Source organism: Aulonocara sp. 'chitande type north' Nkhata Bay, linkage group LG3 (assembly GCF_057382095.1).
Source record: "Aulonocara sp. 'chitande type north' Nkhata Bay isolate Kocher_YH1m ecotype deep benthic linkage group LG3, A_spYH_male_GT1.1, whole genome shotgun sequence".
NCBI classification, from domain to species: Eukaryota; Metazoa; Chordata; class Actinopteri; order Cichliformes; family Cichlidae; genus Aulonocara; species Aulonocara sp. 'chitande type north' Nkhata Bay.
Genome location: NC_141346.1, coordinates 77920291 through 77941914, shown reverse-complemented (window position 1 = coordinate 77941914; position 21624 = coordinate 77920291). Strand labels below are relative to the sequence as shown.

The following is a 21624-nucleotide window of genomic DNA, read 5'->3' as shown; positions in this document are numbered from 1 at the left end:
CACTAGCTCCTTTTCCGACACTGTTAGGAATTTGGGCGTGTTACTTGACAGCTCATTTAAACTTGATAGACAAGTGTCTGCTGTTGTTAGATCGAGTTTATACCAACTCCGCCTTATTTCTAAGGCCAGGCAGTACATCCCGCATAAAGACCTGGAAAAACTCATCCATGCCTTTGTAACTTCGAGGCTGGATTACTGCAATTCACTCTATTTTGGACTCCACTCTCCCTCCTCCATAGTTTACAGACAGTCCAAAATGCTGCTGCAGGCATTCTAACCAAAACTAAGAAGTTTGCCCACATTACTCCCGTCCTAGCTGATTTGCACTGGTTGCCTGTGAAATATCGTATCCAATTTAAAATTCTGCTGTTTACTTTTAAAATCACTAATAACACAGCACCGAGCTATCTTAAGGAACTCTTAAGCTTATATGTTCCTGCTAGGGCTTTAAGATCATCCTCACAGTTACTGTTGGTGTGGCCTAGATCTCGGCTGAAGTCTAGAGGTGATCGAGCATTTGCCCTGGCCGCACCAGAGTTGTGGAACAACCTTCCCATTGGCATTCGGGCGTCTGACTCTATTCAATCTTTTAAATCACAGCTTAAAACGTATTTGTTTAATCTTGCGTTTTCTACTGGTTAAATGCTGGCCTTGTCTGCAGTGATTTATTTTACTAATTTTCCTATCTTGCTTTTTATTTGCGCTGTGTATGTCTTATCCCCATTGTGTGTTGATGGCACAGTTATATTGTGCTATAGCTATGTGCTATAGTTATATTTTTTCTATTGGTGGCTTTTTCCTGTGAACATAATTCTACACTTTTATTTTTATGACTCTGATTATACTTGTGTTAATTTGTTCTATGTTAAGCACTTTGGCATGCCGTTGGTTTTTAAATGTGCTCTATAAATAAAGATTGTTGTTGTTGTTGTCCTGTAAGCACAGTCTGCCTGTGTCTTTTCTCTGCAAATGAACATTTTCAGCCAATATAGGTAATACATCAACATGGCTGCCGTGGCTAAGTTAGGAATATTTATAATGTCATTTCCAAAACTTGCATATGATCTGCAATTTGTAGCAGATCTACTGACTGTCACAGAGCAGCTGGAGCAGTCTCGAATGCAGGTCAGTCCACTGCTGCCCCCTGTGGCCAAGTGCCATAGCTACTGCTGGATGAACTCGTGACACATCTGCACCTGTTTCTATGAACACATTGAGTCTGAGTGGCTGCACTTACACTGGTGCATTCAAACATATTGAAAGATGCCAGCAATGTGGATTGTCAAGACTCAAACCAATCCACATTGCTGGCGTTGCATCTTTCAATGGCAGCAATGGCAGGTATCAGTGCTCAAAGCTTTTGTGTTTGTTTCCAACAAGTTGCCCACCTCGGGAAACAAAAATGTGTTCTTTTACTTGTCAGATGAACATATGAGACACTTTGACTCTTCAGTGCAGTGTGGAGCCTAACAAAGATCTGTTTTGTGTCCCAGCTGATCAGCAGGAGGAGGAGAGTCTGACGGAGCAGCAGAGGAACATTTTCAGCTACTTGGACTCAGCTCAGCCACTACAGAGGAAACAATGAGCTCAACACAGAAGGTGACAGACAGAGCAGGACCATATGACCAAAGATATTTATCACCATATACATTTGAACATTTGCCATAACGATGTAGCTGACGATATAATTGACACCAGACAAAATACTTTACAGCTGCACAACTTTATTAAAAAGCCATCAATGTATTTTCACTGAAACAAGCAGCTGTTGTTTATGTGCATTAAAGTTATATAAAAATGTAACAGTGCAAATGCAAATTCCTCGCTGACAGTTTAACCAAAAGGCGTTTCCAGTGGAAACTGGCCGACACATCCTGAGCATAACCATGTATAATATCCACTAAACTTCAGAAGAGGTTATACAGTCGTGGCCAAAAGGTTTGAGAATTGCATAAATATTGGAACCTGGAGAAGTTGCTGCTTAAGATTTTATAATACAGATTTGTACTTTATTTCAGATTGAACCTTTAAAGGGGCATTTCTGGACTTTTAAAGACCAGTAATGTACTTTCTGAGAGTGTATCATGTAACACTATAGATCAACTTAGCTCAGAATATATAAAGCATATAAACAGTTACAGCAATATGATGCAACAAACACAGCAGCTACTGATCCAAAATACTCAAAGCCTCATAGAACTGAAACCAACATTTATTTTTAGCTCCATTCTGCTGCTGATACAGACTTTAGGTTTCTGAACATTAAACTTGTTGCTGCCTTTCATAGTGTGTAACTTGAAGGCCCTGAGTACTTTCTCCCACACTGGAAACACTGGGATGATCACATTATTTGAACATTACCTAATAAGACTGATTCAGCACAGACAGTTATGTTAAACTTTCCTAGCAGTCCTTCACAAACAGGGAACAGTCTGTCTATTCTCTCCATCTGTCAGCTGCTGCTGGCTCTTCCTCCTCCTCTTCCTCACACACTGCTGAGTTTGTCCTGGTGGATCATCAGGGCTGCAAAGCCTCACAGATGATGTGCAGCAGTGGCTCCCTCAGTCTGTCCTCACTCTGGACACTTGCAGTCGTCACACATGGAAATCAAATGTGTGATAAGCTGCAGGATTCAAACACAAGTGTAACTTATAAACACATGTTCATTCTTTTATTCCACAATCAGAGAGAAAGAAACAGAGAGAGAGTGCAGGACAGACAGACAGGTGACAGTCTCAGGTGTACACACTGCTACACAACAGCACCAGAGAAGCAGGATTTAGTGTTTGTGTTATTACGAGTGTAAACAAGAAGAGTTCCAGATGGTGCAGTGGACACATGTGTGACTGCTGTGATTAAAGCATCTTTCTTTCAGCTTAACGAGTGAACCGTCAGCTCGTTCAAACACACGTTAAAGTGCGTTTGGCTCGACACCACCGAACAGAGGCAGCAATATAACACAGCTAACATTAACAGTGCAGTGAATCCTGCTTGTGCCGTGATGTTCAGGACTGCAAACCGAGCAGCATCACTGACTTTCAGCTTGTTGTGTTTGTGGATATATGACTGACTTTAATTATCCACAAAATCATCACATTCTCTGTCAGATTAAGGTCGACTATTGAACGGCGTATATTTTAAAGGCTTTAAAACCAAGTTAACGCTGAAAGTACAAACATCACTAATGTCACATAACTCTGCCGACAAGGCATAGCTATGGCTATGAAATGCTCTTTGTGTATCACTTCTTCATTATGAAAGATGTCATTAATGCACTAGTAATGTCTCATCTGGAGTATTGTTCAATCATTTGGTCAGCAGCTAATAAGACAGATCTTAACAGACTTCAGTTAGTCCAGAATAAGGCGTCCAGATTAGTGTGAAGATGTTCATACTATACTAATATTGATCAAATGCATAATAACCTTTCTTGGCTTCCTGTACAGGCTAAAATATTCTATGGCTTACTTGTAGTTCTAAAGAAAGCAATTCTGTTAAACACACCACATTTATTCTGCTCAGCTGCAGTATCCAGATGAAATACATCATCATATTACACAGTTTTCAACAAGCTGCAATTTAGTAAATGCTCGAGTTAAAAGTAACGTTTTGTAAAACTGTTACATTTAGAGCAACTTTTAAGTGGAATAAGTTGCCTTAAAAAATTAGAGAATTATTCAAAACTTCAATGAACACTTAAAAGCCGATTTACAGAGCTTTTAGTTCTTGTAAATATTGTAAGACATGATTTGTTTTTGAAATTTGTGTAATGTGCCTCAATGTTATTGATATTATTATTATTATTATTATTATTATTGATTGCTTATGTTTGAACCAATGTGAAACCTCACTGTGGATGTAAGAGTGAAATTATGTGGATATCTTGAATCCACTTTATTGTGTAATATTTTATGTGAGTATTTGACGGAAGACGAGCAACATCTGTTGTGGAAGCTAACGGGGTTCCTTTAGAATAAACAAACATAGGATTTATTATCACTGAATAATTCTGTATAAATCTATACAAATTATAGAAATATGTAATAGGAAACAACAAAATAATCTAAATTATAAAATAATGTGTGTGTGTGTGTGTGTGTGTGTGTGTGTGTGTGTGTGTGTGTGTGTGTGTGTGTGTGTGTGTGTGCATGAATTATCTTTAACAGCAGGTTGGATGTAATGTGGTAGAACTACCAGCAGGTGGGGATAAGAGACCTTTAAGGTGTTTGGTGCCACGCTCCACCTTCAGGTTTAAAACTAGTGTTAATGGAGTTTGAAGGTTGAGTTTGTTCCACGACTGCATTTCACTCACTGCCTCTGTTTGTATCTCTGTCACTGCAGGACCAACATGGAGCCAGAAGTCAGCGCTCTCAGGAGGCCGACAAACCTCACAGAAGAAAGGGAGAGAAAAAACACACCTGTGACGAGTGTGGGAAGGGTTTTACTGTGAGGGCTAATCTAAAACGGCATCAGGTCATCCACACTGGAGAGAGACCGTTCAGCTGTGACTTGTGTGGAAAGTCTTTTTCCTTGAAGGGTCACCTAAAAAAACACCAACTCATCCACAGTGGAGTTAAAGCGTACAGCTGTGATCAGTGTGGCAGAGCTTTTACTCACAGTAGCAGCTTACAGAAGCATCTAGTTACCCACTCTGGAATTAAGGCATACAGCTGTGACATCTGTGGAAAAACTTTCAGCCGGAGAGGGAACCGAAATACACACCTACGCATTCACACCAGACATGATGTGTACTGCTGTGAACAGTGTGGCAAAGAGTTTACAACAGACGCACAGTTACAACAACACATGTTTACCCACACTGAGGAGAGACCTTATCGATGTGACCTGTGTGAGAAGACTTTTAAATCTCCACGTTACCTGAGACAACACCAACAGATCCACACCAGAAAGAGACTCTACAAGTGCAGCTACTGTGAGGTATGTATTTATATTGTTATCTTGTCATTTTAGCCTGACTGTTTGGAACAACTCTGCTCATTAAACTGTGTTAGCATGTTAGCAATTCTACTGCATGGAAAAGCAGCTCTGAGTGATTATTCAGATTTTCCTTTCAGTTATGATTTTAGTATTACTGTAGTATTATGGTGGTAGTATTGTAGTTATTGCAGCCCAGTAAACTGAGTGTGTTAACTGAAACAGTCAAATGCAGTTGGACGTCTGCAGAGATGCTCTTTATTTCAGGCGACGTTCAGGATACAAATGTTGAAGGACTGACTTACACTGTCTTTGTGTCTTTGTTTAGAAGCAGAGCGACACAGATGGATCCAGTTCTCAACCCTGTCATCACTGTGGTGGTGGGAAAGACTTTCATTGTGACCTCTGTGGAAAAACTTTCAGTCAGCAAAAGGCCCTAAAAGTACATCAACGTAGACACACTGGAGACAAACTGAAATACTGCAAAGAATGTGGGAGAAGCTTCACCACATCACATCGCTTAAAACGACATGAACTGATTCACAGTGGGGTTAAAAAGCACCTCTGTGATCAGTGTGGGTCATCCTTCACCACTGCAGGTCAGCTTAAAACACACAAACGAGTCCACACAGGAGAGAAACCACACAAGTGCAGACACTGTGAGAGAAGCTTCTCACAGTCAGGTAATCGTAACATTCATGAACGTACACACATGGAAGGAAACTACAGCTGTGACCAGTGTGACAAGAGCTTCAGGAATCTCAGATCATACTCTGCACACAAACGATCCCACGTTACTAATAAACTGTTTCACTGTTACCAATGTGCCCAAACATTCACCTCATTGTCTGCTCTGTGCAAACATCAGCGCGATCACTCAGGGCTGAAATCACTCCCATCACTGGATCACAGTGAATCTGAAGACACAGAAAGATCCTCTGGTTTCTGTGTCAGACTCAAAAAGCTTGAGATCAGGCTCCACAGAGTTCAGATAGAATCATTTAAACTTGTGTTGAACTGAACTGGTTGCTGGGCTGAACTTCTACATAATACAGATCTACATGGGATCTTCTTTTCTGTTTTTTACTGAGTCAGTTTTGTCCTTTTTTCTCTGTCCTGGTTTTGCTCGTCTGTAAATGATTGAAACTCAGTCAAATAGTTCATTGTTCTCCAGCAAAACGTTTTTTGGAAACTCATGTTTAACCTTTAAAACTCTGACATGTTTTAGCACACAAGGCTTCATCAGGGAGTTCACTCATGATTGGACCATGAGAACAAAGGTTTTTAGTTCTTTCAAAGAGAGTCTTGGAGATGTTTGATGTTTCTGTTTTTCTGAAACCACCTGAAAGAAAAACTATTTTTCTTGCTTTATGTAGTGTGGAAGTTTTTAATGTTTCTTCATCTGTGATGTTCTTGAATGTGTTCACGTGAAGATGGTACAAATAAACTGTCCTTTCAGCTTTAGCTCCTAATTTATTCATTATTTATGGATGTAGCACAGCAGCCGTCTCTTGATTAACACATGGAGGGCTCGGGATCTGATGGTGTCGTCTCCCTAATTTGCCCACTCAGTAAATCTCACTCATGGCCAAGAAATTGAAATAAACCTTGTTTCCCTGCTGGATAGTGATCCACTGTAACTCTGCTCCTCCTTCCTGTTTAGGATTTCTGTGGCTGAAGTAAAATTCCCTCCATCCATCACTTATCCCAGCTAACCCAAAGTGAAATAAAGTTTTGCTGGTCTTAAAAAAGCATTACAATAATGGGCATTACCAATGCAAACTGAATGATACAGAAGATGAAAGAAGAGACTTTGATCAGTTAATAAAGCTCATGATCTGGATTCATTGTGGCTGCTACACAGATACTTCTGGGTCACTTCTCTCAGTTAGGAACCTTCCTCACCAAACTGACTGTTGGACCACACCCCTGGTTTCATGAGAAATTGTTTCAGCCATGATTTCTCTTCCTGTATTTCAGAGTAAAGACTGAAGTGACAAATGGAAGCATGTTTAAAAAACACAATGTGAGAGAGACGTTGAGGTCCTTAGAAGTTACCCTGGGTTTTTCTGTCACCCTGCTAGATGTTACACACCTTGTTATTGGACTGATTTCTACTGCTGGACTACTCCTGCGGAGAGTATTGAGCTGTTATTGAGCTGCACATACGTTACGACCTGCTTAAGTTCGAGGTCACAGCGTCTGTAGAGCAGCTGGAACATAATGAAGTCTACAAGGTTAAAGTTTTCTCTTCAGTTATTGTTCTTTCTGCTGCTTGGTTTGATGGATCTGAGAGCTTTTGTTTTTATTATTGTTATTATAATTATCATTAATATTTTACTCTCTAGAAGCTTTAAAATAGTGTTTGTGTTTGAAAAAATTGATTTAAGAATTGAACAGAAACATCTGTCCTTCTGAAAATCGCCCAAAGGCACGGAGACAAAGTCAAAGGATGCAACCTGTAACTTTCTCTTCCTTCATGTCAGGACCATCATCCATGATTTATATAAAATGCATATAGCAACAGTAGCACTTTAGTTTGGACTTTATGATTTCTGTAACTGGAAAATATTATTTTGTTTAAAGACAGAAGTGACCGCATAGTTGCAACATCAAAGGGAAATATTAATTAATTAGCATCAAGTATATTTGTTGCTTAAGCGTTTGCACTATAACTTAAGTAGGATTATAACTTTTAAGGAAGCAAAGATTTCAGATATTTAGTTCACTGTTTCAGTTATTTTATATGAAATTAAAACATTTACGTTGGTCAAATATGATGCTCTAAATCCAATAAAAGTTTGAAAATAAATGATGTATTTTTAAATGCTGCAACAAATGTTCACAAAAAGTAACTATAATTAAAACCAGTTAAACAAAATCAAATGTTTGAATCATGCTTAACCAAATGCCAGGCTGGAGAGCTGAACCTAAAGTATACGTAGAAAGATTTCAACATGTGAGCAGTTTTTAATGTTTTTATCACATATAAATGTCACAGCAGTGGGTCCTGGCCCAATGCTTTGTGTTTTTGGTTTTCTTTGACTCTTGTTTTTCTTGGTTTTTGTTCTTCTTATTTATCAGGCTCTCAGTAATCTTAGTTCTCCCTCCCTCAGTGTTCATTTCAGCCTGTGTTTAGTTTCTGTTCCCGTGTCCCACGTTTCATCGTTTCATGTCGAGTCAGCCCTGTCTCTCTGTTTCCTGTGTCTCCCCAGTCAGCCCCGCCTCCCTCGGGCACTAATGTGTGATACAGAGTAATAAACTTAAATACTTATTTTCCACCCTGATTTACGAATAAATTCATACCAAATCCTACCATGTGAATTCATGGATTTTTTTTTCACATTCTGTCTCTCACAGTTGAAGTGTACCTCTGGTGCAAATTACTGACCTCTGTCATCATTTTAAGTGGGGGAACTTGCACAATCGGTGGCTGACTAAATACTTTTTTGCCCCACTGTACAGCTGATTATGATGCATGTTTTACTATTGCTATGTTCACATCATCTGCTTGGCTTAATTACTGAAAGCCTGGAGATCCTCTGACGTGTGCATGGCTGATGTGAAGTATGATTAGTCCTACATCACATCAACAGCAGAGGCAATGAAAGCTTTGTTGTTAACAGGTTGTAGGTAAAGTCAAATGTCTACTTCTACACTTGTGTTGGGTAAAGTTCTTCTCCCTGCAGCAGATTTATATCTGTGCTTTCACAGGGCGTGATGTGGAGCTCAGCGCTGAGGTGCAGGTCTCCTTGGAGACGGCATCCTGGCTGAAATATTATCATGCTTCCAAAACATTTCAGCTTTTATTTTGAAAGAAACAAGACTTGAAAACGAGTCCCCTTCTTCCTCTTTGTCTTTGTTCTTCAGAGGAGTGTCACCTGGACAAACTCAGGGCTGTTCTAGAGCCTTTGTTATTATTTGACTCCATAGAAATAAAACTGAATCGAATCAAACAAAAACTCCCAAACAGCTAAAACACTTTGCTTTATTCTCTTTTTTAACAAATACGTTGAAGTCCATCCATAACAACACAGCTGAGATCTCCTTTGTAATCAAGTGTTTCCATCCTTTGTACAGATCTGCATACAAAACAATCATTTACGTCCCACAGAAGTCTAGTTACACGTAACTATACAAGAACTGGTGAATGACAGAAACATAAGACACATGATCACAGGTGATAACAAAAAGAGAAAGAATTCATGTGTTAGTGATGTTTTTCAGCCCTGATGGCTCATGTTGGAGAAACAAGCTGAGGTACGTGGAAAGTTCACACACACAAGTGGGCGTGAGCGCACACACAGAGAGAAACACAACTGAAGCATCTGTTTGCTGTTTCTGCTTTCATCATCTCTGCTGCTGTGTCAGGCTGGGGTCTCTCAGTGACGTGGTTGAGGTGAAGTATGACGAGTATCCCTGATTCAGTCCATCGAGACAAAGGGCAAAGAAAGCTGTTGTTAACAAACTCTATGGTGATGTGGCATTTAGCTCTGACTCTACGCTCTGCTGAATCCTTTGAACCTGCTGATCAGTAAAGCTCTACGTGCTGCAGCAGATTGACCTCATCTGTGTTCACAGGTGTGGACCTCAGCGCTGAGGTGCAGGAGACTTTCATTCAGTTCTCCCTGCAAACAGCATCCAGCCTGGAAATACTGTCATCTTTCCCACAAATGGTGCTCTTATCTCAGAGAAGAAGTCTGATGTAAATAACTGCAATCAACAGTGATGTTCTGCACAGATCACTTTTCCATTTTGCTCTCTAGATGAGTCCCAGCTGCCTGACCTTGTGTCCAGGTGATCGTCTCACTGAGGAGCTTTTGTTCTGAAAATCTCACGTCCATCACCTGTTTCCTTTTTACTATCTCTGCTCTTTCTTTATTCACAATGCTCATAATATCACACAATTATATTCATCACCTGCATGTTTTTATCCAGCTGCTGTTAGAACCAAACAAATAAAAAGGATGAAAAGCCTGAAATCCTTTGATTTATTACACTTGAAACAAATATGAGAGCATCCCTAACAGCACAGCTGAGACCTTTGTTTTAATCAAGCCTTTGTATCGACACACTTGTAAAGATTCATATACAAAACATAATAGAATAAATCAATATAAAATACACATAATCACAAAAATGCAGCCATGTTGTGAGTTTGCATCTAAAACATGCATGTTTCCCTTTGTACAGGCAGATTTACAGCAGACAAAGCAACACGCTGATCGACTTTGACCGCTGCAAAAACAAAATACCCACCAAGTCTGAAGTCGATCAGAGGAACTGTTGACAGACTGACAGACAAACAGATGCTTGATTCATTAGTGCGATTAAATGTTCTTCTTTAGCAGCATCACTTCATGTGTTTGTGTTCCAGGAATAAAGGTCTGTTTAAACTGGACGTCTCCTCAGCATCACTCGTGCTGTCGTGGTTTCAAAGCTGTGCAGAAAGAATCTGAGGGATGATACAGAGGTGACCAAAGTTACAAACATCCAGCTGTGCTGCAAATGTTTGCAGAGCTCCAAACTCTTTGGCTTTCTGCAGAGCAAGTATGGAAGAAGCACCTGAGCTAACTTCAGTTTAGACGATATGAGGAAAAATGCTGCTTCCCAAAGTTTCCTACAAGTATCCAGTTTATATTTAGAGAAGCGAAGGCTCTTTATCCTGACAACTACTCCCTGGTGGATCCCTGTCCTGTGACAGCAGCAAAGACTGTGTATCAGTATCATCAAAGCCACTTCAATAACCAGTGTCTAAAGCTCTCTAGCAGATGGACTTCAGTGGCAGCAGCCTCTGTCTGCTGTGTACAGAAGGTTCTCTGATGAAGCACACAGCAGATGCTGCACTACAACAGCAGCAGCAGCTCAGCTTCAGTTTGCTTCGACGCCCTTTTTGACCTGTGAAACAGCAGAAAATGAAACATTTCAACACCCGTTTGTTAGCGTGAGCTATTCTGCTGTTTTTCATCATTTCACAGGTGAAATAAAATCACATTTACTTCCTGTAGGAGTGATCGTGTCCAGCCTGACTGAGACCATGTGCTCCATCCTGCACAGGTAATAAACCTCTGACATGAAGGGCTGTCAAGTAGTTTTAGACAAATGGGGGTAAAAGAGACGTTAAAAGCTTAAAGAGAAACTACATTTTCTAAGAACTGTCTGACGTTCACCTCTCACACAGTGGATACGATTCTGCCGCTGCAGGAATAATCTTTGTGGTTATGAAACTGTCCATGTGTTTGCAGAAAATGTCACATGTTCAAAGCCATCCCAGCACCTGGGGTTTGTATAAGTGCAGCTGCTGGTGGGGAGATAGTCTCACTCTTCTATATAAAGAGTCAGCAGGCAGCAGATCTTCATCTGTGATCTCCTCCATCATCACGTCTTCACTCTTCAGCAGCTATGGCTTCACTTCGTGCCCTTCTGCGAGTGGTGCTGTGCTCCTCATGGTTTCTGCTTCTGCCTCAGGCCGACTTTGATTTACAGAGTCATCCATAATATTTTTTATTTTTTATTTTACTGCCCATCTATTTTCATACAAATGTCTCCGTCTTATGGAAAAGGGGTGGAGCTTATCCAACGAGGACAGGCAGGGCCCCCCCAGACAGTTTAGCAGTCTATACAGGAGGCTGACCTTTGCAACATGTACTTCTATAATGACTTCACCATTTAGGTTATTTGGTTATGTTTCACCCTGGATTTTGTGTGATAATATTTATTTTGTCCACTGATTTAAAAACAACAAACTATATGAATATAAAACAGAGTGAACAACAAAACATCAGCTTTGGAAACTTTGATGTAAAATTCTGCAGTTGTTTTCTCAGATATAGCATAAATCAAACTAACATACATCAGTGTGTTATTAATGTGCACACACACACACACACACACACACACACACGTGTTACAATAAACAGCTCTTATGCTTCTGTATGATTCTCAGTGCTTTCCATTTGCGTGTCCACAGGTTGCTGTAAGTGGTGCTTGACTGCAGTTTGCTCTCATTTCAAGTGGTTTGCTGTCACAAAGCCAACAGGAAGTCCGGCCATGGTTGAGCCAACTGAAGATGGGTTGAAGGTGGCGTCCTCGTTTCCTCTGTGAGTGCGAGAGGACAGACAAAGCAAACACCGTTTGGACAGCATTAAAATATTTACACTGATGATTAATGTTGTGTCTTTGCACCTGTAGCGATACATGTTGGAAAATGGAGACTTTAGCCACCAAGACTGACGTGCCTGGAAACTTACCTGTGAGTACGCCCACAAAGACAGGAAACAGTTTAGCCACCGCGGTTAATCCTCCATCATCATCATCCAGTATTTTTCACATCTTTTCTTCTGCTGTTTCCCTTGTTGTCAGTCACGGGGTTTGTGACTGAAATTCGTGTGGTCGACGGGAAGCCTGACGAGTACGGCCTGAATCATTCCATCAACACTGGACGGAGTGAAACCTTTGTTGAAAACAGATTATATGGTAACGTTGCATTTAGCTTCAGTAAACTGTGAAGTTACAGCAGCAGATTTACATCACGTGGCTTCACAGGAAGTAGTCTGGACCTCAGCGCTGAGGTTCAAGCAGCTCTGCTTGCAGACGGCATCCTTCCTGAAAATGTTCTTCATCTTCCTAAAACCAGAACTTTTACATTGGTGCTGAAGTTCTATATAAAAACAGCCTGAAATACAAAGTGATGTTGTGCACTGATTACCTCACACTTTCCATGTTTCCTTCTACAGAGGAGTGTCCGCCTGAGTGTTTTGTCTGATCTGTTGTTGATCGTCTCATTGACACTGCATGCAGATCTGACACCAGGGCTGGACTGGGACAAAAAATGGTCCCGGGCATTTTGACTGGAGACCGGCCCCCCAGGTATTAAAGGAAAAACCATAAAGCCTCTGAATGAAAACAAACGCTGTTGTCACAGTGATGGACGCTGTCTTGTTGGTATACATGCATCAGTCTAATAAACTTAAACCTGCACCATCCTCCCTGTCCTGGTATTCTAAACAGGAAGTAGACTGTTGGTCGAGTTAACCTCCTGAACATCTACAACACACGGTGGAAACCTGACATTAAGACAGAGACTAGAGGTGAGACATGATCATTGCTGATTACTGATGACAGATTTAGATATGTTTTCATAAACCTTTCATTTGCCACATCAATAAACAGCACGGCAGGGCAAAATATGTTTTCTAACATGGCAACCTATAAAAAGTGAAAGGAGACAGAAAGACAGCTGAGAAAGAATCAAACGGACTTTTTGATGCATTTTACACACAGTACTGGTGCAGAATCTAGAAAATGTGGGAAACACTGGCATCATATGCAGTACTTACTTCTGAAGAAATTATGATGGGACCCTAAAAAATGACTATGTACAATAATGGATTTCTATACATTTTACATCAGATGAAAACGTTTATTGTAAGATTCAGATAATTATTTATTAAAAGTGAGACATTTTAAATGAGAACAAGAAAGAAAAGTATGTCTTTGTGCCCCCCTCTCCCTGTTAATGCCCTACCTGCCCCCTGGCAACACTTTGCTAGACCCGCCCCTGCACAGTTACCAGCTGTCAGCTACACAAAAAAGGATCCTGGTGTTATTTGTCTCTCAGAAACAGTTCATAACTTCAACTCATTTTTGTTTTGTCATGTTTTGTTCTTTACATTGTCTTTCTTCTATATAATTGTTAAACATTTAATAAATATGTCTACAAAAAGATTTTAAAAATCAGACATTTCACACAGACACCCAAATGATTTCTGACTGATGAAGGGGGCTGAAGGTGCCCTGCTCTTGCCCAGCTTCTGCTGCTCTCTCCCTGCTCACTGTCAGCAGCTGGCAGCCTCGGTCCTGCCTGAGACTCTTCATCTATCAGTGCCAAAGAATATGGGAAATAGCAACGCACAACATGCACATTACAAAACAAGCACATGAATCAGCATTACATTCATTAGTGAAGTGCTGACGTTCGTTCCTAAACTTTGGGCCTTAATTAACATCACTGTGAACTAATGTTTGCTTTGCTTCTTAACCAGTGAAGCAGCGAGGGGCTTTCTGAGGTTCCTGCTCGTAAATGCCCAAAATGAGTCGAGTATTTCTCTGCAACTACAAACTCTGTTTTCATCAGAGGTGTAAATATTACAGCACTGTGTCAGAGTCACTGAGGCTGGAACACAGAAAAAGGAAGTAGATGTATTTATTTTTAGGCTTTATTGCCTGGAACCACTTTAAAAATACGCTTTGGGTCACAATTAACTGCAGAAACCAGGAATCCACATATGAACATTATCTGTGCAGAGATTTATGCTTCTGAAGGTAAACAGTGAAAACTTGCAGCACTAAATGCACAGATAGCCAGGCGTTTCACATTTTGGGACCATCTGCCAGTTTTCATTTCTTAGGTATTGAAGAGCAGAAATGATTGAATTTTATTTACATGCTTAAAAATGTTTGCTTTTGAATATTATTTGAAGAATTACCCACACACTCAGGCACTGTGGGCCTGTTTCCCTTTGCACAACCGAGTGTTGGAAACGGGCCTTTTCTCTTTAAACTCTGAGGGGCTGTAACTTTGGCTTCTATTGGCAGATTTGCATGATTGACCCTCTTTTTAAAATAGTTTTAGCCAAGAGAATCAAGCTAACATCACTGTTTTTACGTCAGCTCACGTCACACGAGCTGTTTCAAGAAAAGTCCTCCTGTCACACAGCAATGCCTACATGAATCACACCACTCTGCTTAAATAATAATAATAATGTTTAGTGAAGCAGGTGAAGCAAAGGGCTGCTTTTAATAGGCTGGGAGACCCAGGTGTGCTGCTTTAGCTGCTGAGCCTCTCATGCTAGCCTCCATCTATAAGCTGGGATCACAGGAGCACTGCAGTCCTGACTAGATCAAGGATTGTTATTCATGCAGGTGACAAAAGTTTACATTCACAGAGTCATAGGATTGAGCCTGGTTTGAAAAGCAGCTGTTTAATGCAGCTGCTTAGAGTTCACACACAGTAGAAGAATCAGACTTGAGTCACATTTCAAACACTGGAAAAATACTCAGCAAGTAACAATGAAAACAGCACAGACTCAGTATATCCTGTTCAGTCCTGTGTTTGATATGAATGTGCTGTTCAGAGAGGATCTCGTGTCCTCTTTTACAAAGCCTTTGTTTCATGATGTTTGTGTATAAATGAATGTAGGTGTGTTTCTAAGTGTGAAGGAGCCCTGGGAGAAAAGACTGAAGCTTGTGCCAAAGAACAAACAGGAAAGAAAGATCAGCATTAATGAAGACGAGCACAGAAGGAGCCCAAGCACGTGTTGCTTTTTCAGATTTCTCTAAAAGTGTGTGTTCATTTGTTCCATCCTTCACAACAAACAACAGCTGACAGACACACATGCACTCTGTGTCACTTCACAGGGGCTGATGAAAGTGGACACAGTAAAGGGAGAGCTGGACCTGCTCTACACATCCTGCACTCTGTTAACAGACTTTATTCTGCAGCATCAACAGATAAAAATATATGAAGATATAGAAACGTTTAACATTGTGACTGTTCACATTAGTGAAGCTGTTACTTTGCTGCCAGGTGGGAAAAGAAGCCTAAAGCTGAGTCTGATTAAACATCTGCTGCACCAGAGAGTTTCATGGCCCTGCTTTATCCTGTGCTTGCTGACCACCTCGTCCTGAAACCTCTTCATCATCCTCACAGTTGTGTGAAGAAAGAGGGAAGCAGGTGGAAACCATCTGTGCTGCTGTGTTCACTTGTGTGTGTGCGTCTATGGTCATATCTAATGTGTACCTACAGACAAACACAAACACCTGGCATTGCACAAGAGTCTCTATGGAGCAACCTGCAGATGTCAGAGATGTGATTAGAGGGTAAAGTGGACTAGTGAGAGCATCTATGTTGTTGTTGTCTGCTGGGGGACAGCATCAGCTGCAGAGATGCATCAGGATCAGCAAACTAATCTGCAAGGCTGCAAGTGTCACTGAAGGAGTTTGAGTCAGTGAGGGACTCAAACTCACACAGCTGGTCAAGAAGGCTCAGCAGCTGCTGTATTTCCTGAGGAGGCTGAGGAAATTTGGTATGTTGGCCAAGATCCTCAGCAGGTTCTACAGCTGCACTGTGGAGAGCAGCCTGACAGCTGCATCACTGCATGGTACGGCAGCACTACTGCAAACCGCAAACGCCTGCAGAGAGTGATAACAACTGTGGAGAAGATCATCAGGACCCCGCTGCCCTCTCTGCAGAGCAGCTACCATCACAGAGTCCAGAGGAGAGACACACCTCTGCCCTCGAGACGAAGGTTCAGAAGTGTGAAATGTAGAACATCCAGACTCAACAACTCCATCTTCCCCACTGCTATCAGACTCCTGAACAGCTGACCGACCTCAAACTGCAGTTTGCACATCAGGTCACTTTGCACACTAAGTTCATTTTGCACATTAAACTCCATGTACATCCATGTACATCGACATCTGCAGACCACACGTGTCTTCAGTTACTTATTTGTACTTATTTGCAGTTATTTATCTTTTTATTTTATTTTTTTAAGTTATTTTTTATCCTTATTTTATCTTTTTATTTATTCTTATCTTGTTCTTTTAACCATTATCTAACTTGGCATTGTGCACGGTGTGTTTAGATTCAGTTTAAATTCAGGGACACGGAGCCCCTGTTGATCCTCTACCTAATCACACGAGCCACGGTGTGAGAACGGGTGTGGGTCACAATCAGCCAAGGTTTTGGGTGAACCCATTGTGAGATCTAGCCCCACCCTATCATGTGATTTCCTGTGATCAAATGTCCCAGGATGTGAGTGGGTGTTAAGACGTCCATGTCCCTCTTCAAGCAACTTAAAGAAGTCCAGACGCTTTTCTTTCCAAGCTCCTTCAACAACATCATTCATAGAACAGCTTCCAGCTTCTTTTGCTCGGCTACAGTTTGGATGGATTTGCATTTAAAGATGCAACAAGACTAAAATGGTTAGGGTCAGGAGGTCAAAGGTCAGGGCTCCTGTGGGTCTGAGGGCGGCCTCACGCTGGAGAAGGATGAAGGAGTCTGACCTGAGCCAGTGTTTGACATGAACACATCAGCACTGCTGTCAGTGAGCCTAACGACAGCCGTTAGCATCATTTCAGTGTTTCAGTCATAAAAACACTTCCTGTCACTGTGGTGGTTACAGTGACATCATGCAGTTTGTGCTTTGACCTCCAGAGGGCGACAAATCAGCACAGACAGAGAGCTCCATTCAAACTTTGCTGCCATCAGGAATAATTCTTCAAATATAATCATCAGTGTTTGAGCAGCTATGATATCAGGGACAATCTAGACATGTGTGACAATACTGAACATGTCACATGACACACCTCAAACATCATGTGATCCACTCTCAGTCTGCACTTTCATTCATGACTTCAACAGGTTGAAACGAGCTTTGAAGAAACATCAGTGAAATAAATCTTTCATGGATTCATGTGAGCAGCAGATGAACTTTGTACCAACAACATCTTCAATAACAGAGTCTGAATGAAGCTCAGGTGTTGATGCTGCTCACTGATTGGACGCTTGGTTTCAGCTCTGCTCTCAGTCTTTACTGCACAGGTGAAGGTAGAAAGTGTGACTGGATCTATAGACTGGAAACAGAGAAACATGCTGAACATTTGAAGCTTTGCAGCAGAAATGTTCATGTTACAAATACAGCAGAGCTGATCTGGGATCAGTGTGTTCACACCTGCAGCTACAACAAGGTTTCATGTCTCCACACGTCAGCATGTGAACTTTACTCTGACTCAGTCTGAGCAGTCAGACGGCATATTTTTAAAGTTAACACATCAGCACACACAGAGCTGAGCCCCTCCCACCTGTGCTGAGTTTCAGGTGGAGCCCCGCCTCCTTCCAGGAAGCAGCTCACCTGTGTGTCCGTGTTTAGTGTCCAGGTGTGGAGTGGAGCTTGTTGTTGGTGTGTGAAGAAACTGTAAGTTTGCTTTGTTTCCTCCTTTAACAGTTTGTCTTTAGGAACTTTACTGTTTGTTCAGCTCGTGTTTGATTTCTTCACACAACAAACTGTGTGTGTTTGTATTTCCGGTCTCTCCATTAAAGTCAGTGTGTAATGTTTCCTGGCTAACATCAGCTGTGTGCAGCTTAGTTCAGCACAAATCTGCCGCTCCATAGTTCACGGTAACGGACTCACAGCTGGACCAACGAGGCCGAGTGTGTCCGCCACTCTGAGCTACGTTCGTGTTTGTGTACTTGTAGTTTGTACTTTGAGTTCACTCAGAGCCCACAGAGGACGCAGCGTACGTGATGACGTCACAGCCCTTTACCTCCTTTACTGTCACTGTGATTAATATTTACACACGAGACACCTGCAGAGCTCTGACGCTAAGCTAGCACACAGCATGCTAACGCTAAGCTAACACTAAGCTAACACTAAGCTAACGCTAAGCTAGCCAAGAACCCAGAGTGAGGTTAAAGCTGAGTAAACACTGACCCCAGACCAGCACCGTGATAAAGTGAGCTGCTGCTGCTGAACTTGAACAGGTAACAAAGTGATGAGCAGTCAGGCTGCAGGTTTCTACCTGTTCATGTTTCTACAGTAGAATCACTTTGAAGTGTCTTTGTGCTGTTTCATCTTTGATTTGTGTTCATAAACACTCAGAGAAACATCACGTGACCTCATCAGGATCTGTGTTGGTGTGTGGGGCTGTACCTCAGCTTTATGTTGTTACATGCTCATTTGTTCATTTTAACATCAAAGTAATGTTATGAGGAGTAATGAAGTAACGTACTCCATTACTTTTAATCAAAGTGTTCTGTGTAATATGTGTAATAATGACTGTTTTGAGTAATGACCAACACTGATCACAACAAAGAGGAAATGCCTCCAACATGCACAAACATTTGAGCCACAACATGCAGTTAATGTGCACAAATGTCTTTGATATGCTGCTCAGTGATGGTGGTGACTGTCAGAGCAGAGCTACTGAGAATCAATAAGTAATATCAATGATGGGATCAGAATCACTAAATTCTTCTCATCCCTGTCAGTATCATACATGTGCTGTATAATGTGATAAATGTAGAGGTGCTGGCTGTTCTCTCACTCTGCTGTTTAGCTGTAAAGGACGCCTCCCTGCCTTTGTCTCATTCATGACCTTTAATAGTCTCTTCTAACATGCAGAGATCTGTATGATCTGTTTCATAGAGTCTAACCAGCCTGTACAGGTAACAACAACAGTCACTGCATCACTGACACACAAACGTCATCTCTGTCAATAACAACATTCATACATGGAATAAAAACACATCAGTGGATCATTGCTGGAGCTGATGTTTGTGCTCCTGGTGCAAAGGCTCTCAGTTTCCTCCTTGAAATAACATCAGTGGTGGGTCAGCGACATGCTTTCTTTCCCTCTCAGGTTTAAATATCTGGGACTCTCCACCGTTTGGTTTTAGAGCTGAAGAAGCTTCTCTGATGAAACGTCTTCCAGAAACTTAAAGACGTCTCTTTTCTCTCCAAGCTCCTTAGATCACATGACCTGGATGACTGAACCTACAGACATATTGACCTGGTTTCTAGGTCACATGACAGGTCAGAGGTCAGCGACTGTAACTCAGTTCCTCCTGTTAATGTGAACTCACTGAGTGTTTGTGGTTTACCTCTCAGACTGACTGAAGATGATGATGGAGGAAGAGGAGGACAGAGCAGAGTCTGCAGGGTCCAGCTGTCCGTCTGTGAGGAGTGACCGGTCCAAACATCAAAATCCAGAGTTCAGTGGTGAACCTGGAGCAACGAGGTCAGAGAGCTGAACTCACTGAGTAACAGAAATAATTCTGCACTGACATTATAATCAGTGTTGACTCTGGTTGATTGTCTGACTGTGTTTGTGAGCTGAGAGGAAATGAAAATGAGTTTGTAACAAAAATCAGTTTTGTCCAGTTTTCCTGTAAAAAGCTGAACTCTAATCTAAGAGGATGTTACTGACAGGAAACAGCTGCATTATCTGCAGTCTGTGTGATCACAGCTGCTTCAATCATGTTTGTGTCTGCAGAGGTCAGAGGTCACAGTCTGCAGGGTCCAGCTGTCCGTCTGTGAGGAGTGACGTGTCCAAAGGTGACCCTCCACTCTTCAGTGGTGAACCTGGAGCAACGAGGTCAGAGAGCTGTGATGACTCCTTTACATGTTTGTGTTTCCTGGATAAATATGACCTGAAACATCCTCAGATTGTTACAAAGATTCATTAAAAAGAAAACAATGAAAGAGAAAAGATCCAAATGTTCGACTTGGTCATTTGCTGTTTGAGGACAGTGATGCTCATATCTGTGGGGAAAGTGTGACCTGAGTGGGTTCATGTTTGTCTTTAAAGAACAGAGCTGCTCTGATTCTCTTTGTGTCTGATCTGTTAAACAGTCTGAGAGGTCACACAGAGACCCAGCAGCTAAAGCCTGGATCATACTGGCTGCTGTTACTCCATCAGGACAACACTGAACCACAGTGGTGTGGATGTAGTGGATAAATCCCACCATACTGATGCTCAGAGTTAACCACAGGGAACAAAACCAGATGTTACCTTCAGATTGTGACCTTTGGAGTGGACGATGCAGATTTCAATAGAGAATAAATGTTGTTGTTTTTCAGCTGTGAAGAAAGAATCTAATTTTCTGAACTTAAGAATTTATGATGCTGGAAACAACATGGAGACTATAACACAACATTTCCACTGTGTTCATAGAATGAATGTAAAACTGTCAGACATTCATTAAATATGCAAAATGTCTACAGAAGCATCAGAGGGTCAGACGTGAAGCACTCAGTGATTTTGATCAAATGACTCATCAGTTATTGATCTGTACTACACTGATCTACCACGTTAGTAAAGCTGGTGTTCTGGTGGTGGAGGGAGACTCGGATCATGTTCTGGTTTTGGAGCAGTGATCTGCTGATGGTTCAGTTTGATGAGCTTCTTCAAAATCATCCCTGACATCACCACTGAAAGGACGTCCATGAAAACAGACTGAAAATTACTGATATGTTCACAATCTGAGAGTTTAAAACTTGACAGACTTGATTCAGATGAAGTTATTTGAGCAGAAACTCCTGGATCTTTATCCTGTGTTGATCTAATCCTTCATGGTTCCTCCACAGAGTGGAGCAGCAGAGCTCAGAGGTTCCCAGTGGTCAGTCTGCCCAGCAGCATCAAACACAGCTGGACTCCATATTTATGGTCTGTACATGTACAACAACTACTGTTCCATCTGTTCTGTTCACAGTCATCTCCATGCTGCTCTTTGTAGACCAGTGGATCGTCAGTGTGTCCAACATGGATCTGATGTTTGGCTCCATGATTTCAGTCTGATTGGCTCATTCATAAATATTCTGTTCCAGCTGCTGGAGGACAACATCATCACTTTTGTGAAGAACGAGCTGAAGAAGATCCAGAAGGTTCTGAGTCCAGATTACCCAGAATGCTTAGAGAGTCAGAGGAGCAGCAGCAGAGAGGCGTTTGTGAAGATCACAGTGGACTTCCTGAGGAGAATGAAGCAGGAGGAGCTGGCTGACCGTCTGCAGAGCAGTAAGAGGATTTATCTAAAGATTTAAGCTGCTGGATAAATGAACATTTTCCAGAGATGGAAGATGGAGCAACATGTTTTAAAGATTAGTTCTTTTTGGAATTGAGTGTTTA

The 21624-nt window shown here is 41.5% G+C and overlaps 2 protein-coding genes across 2 annotated transcripts in view; both read left to right on the top strand.

Annotated features, from left to right (window-relative positions):
* Window positions 1-1504: 1504 nt before the first annotated feature.
* LOC147337100 (uncharacterized) lies at window positions 1505-12700 on the top strand. Its single transcript, XM_086286252.1, has 7 exons — window positions 1505-1599; window positions 4342-4938; window positions 5264-5534; window positions 11906-12035; window positions 12127-12191; window positions 12298-12411; window positions 12672-12700. Exons 1-7 carry the CDS (start codon window positions 1582-1584, stop codon window positions 12698-12700), a joined length of 1224 nt encoding a protein of 407 aa, XP_086142378.1. The 5' UTR covers window positions 1505-1581.
* A 3394-nt stretch (window positions 12701-16094) lies between these two features.
* Window positions 16095-21624, top strand: part of LOC147337099 (protein NLRC3-like) — a 58325-nt gene continuing 52795 nt past the window's right edge. Inside the window, exons 1-3 of the mRNA XM_086286250.1 lie at window positions 16095-16261; window positions 21087-21165; window positions 21327-21513. Coding sequence (XP_086142376.1) covers window positions 16095-16261; window positions 21087-21165; window positions 21327-21513 — 433 coding nt within the window. The remainder of the gene's footprint in view (window positions 16262-21086; window positions 21166-21326; window positions 21514-21624) is intronic.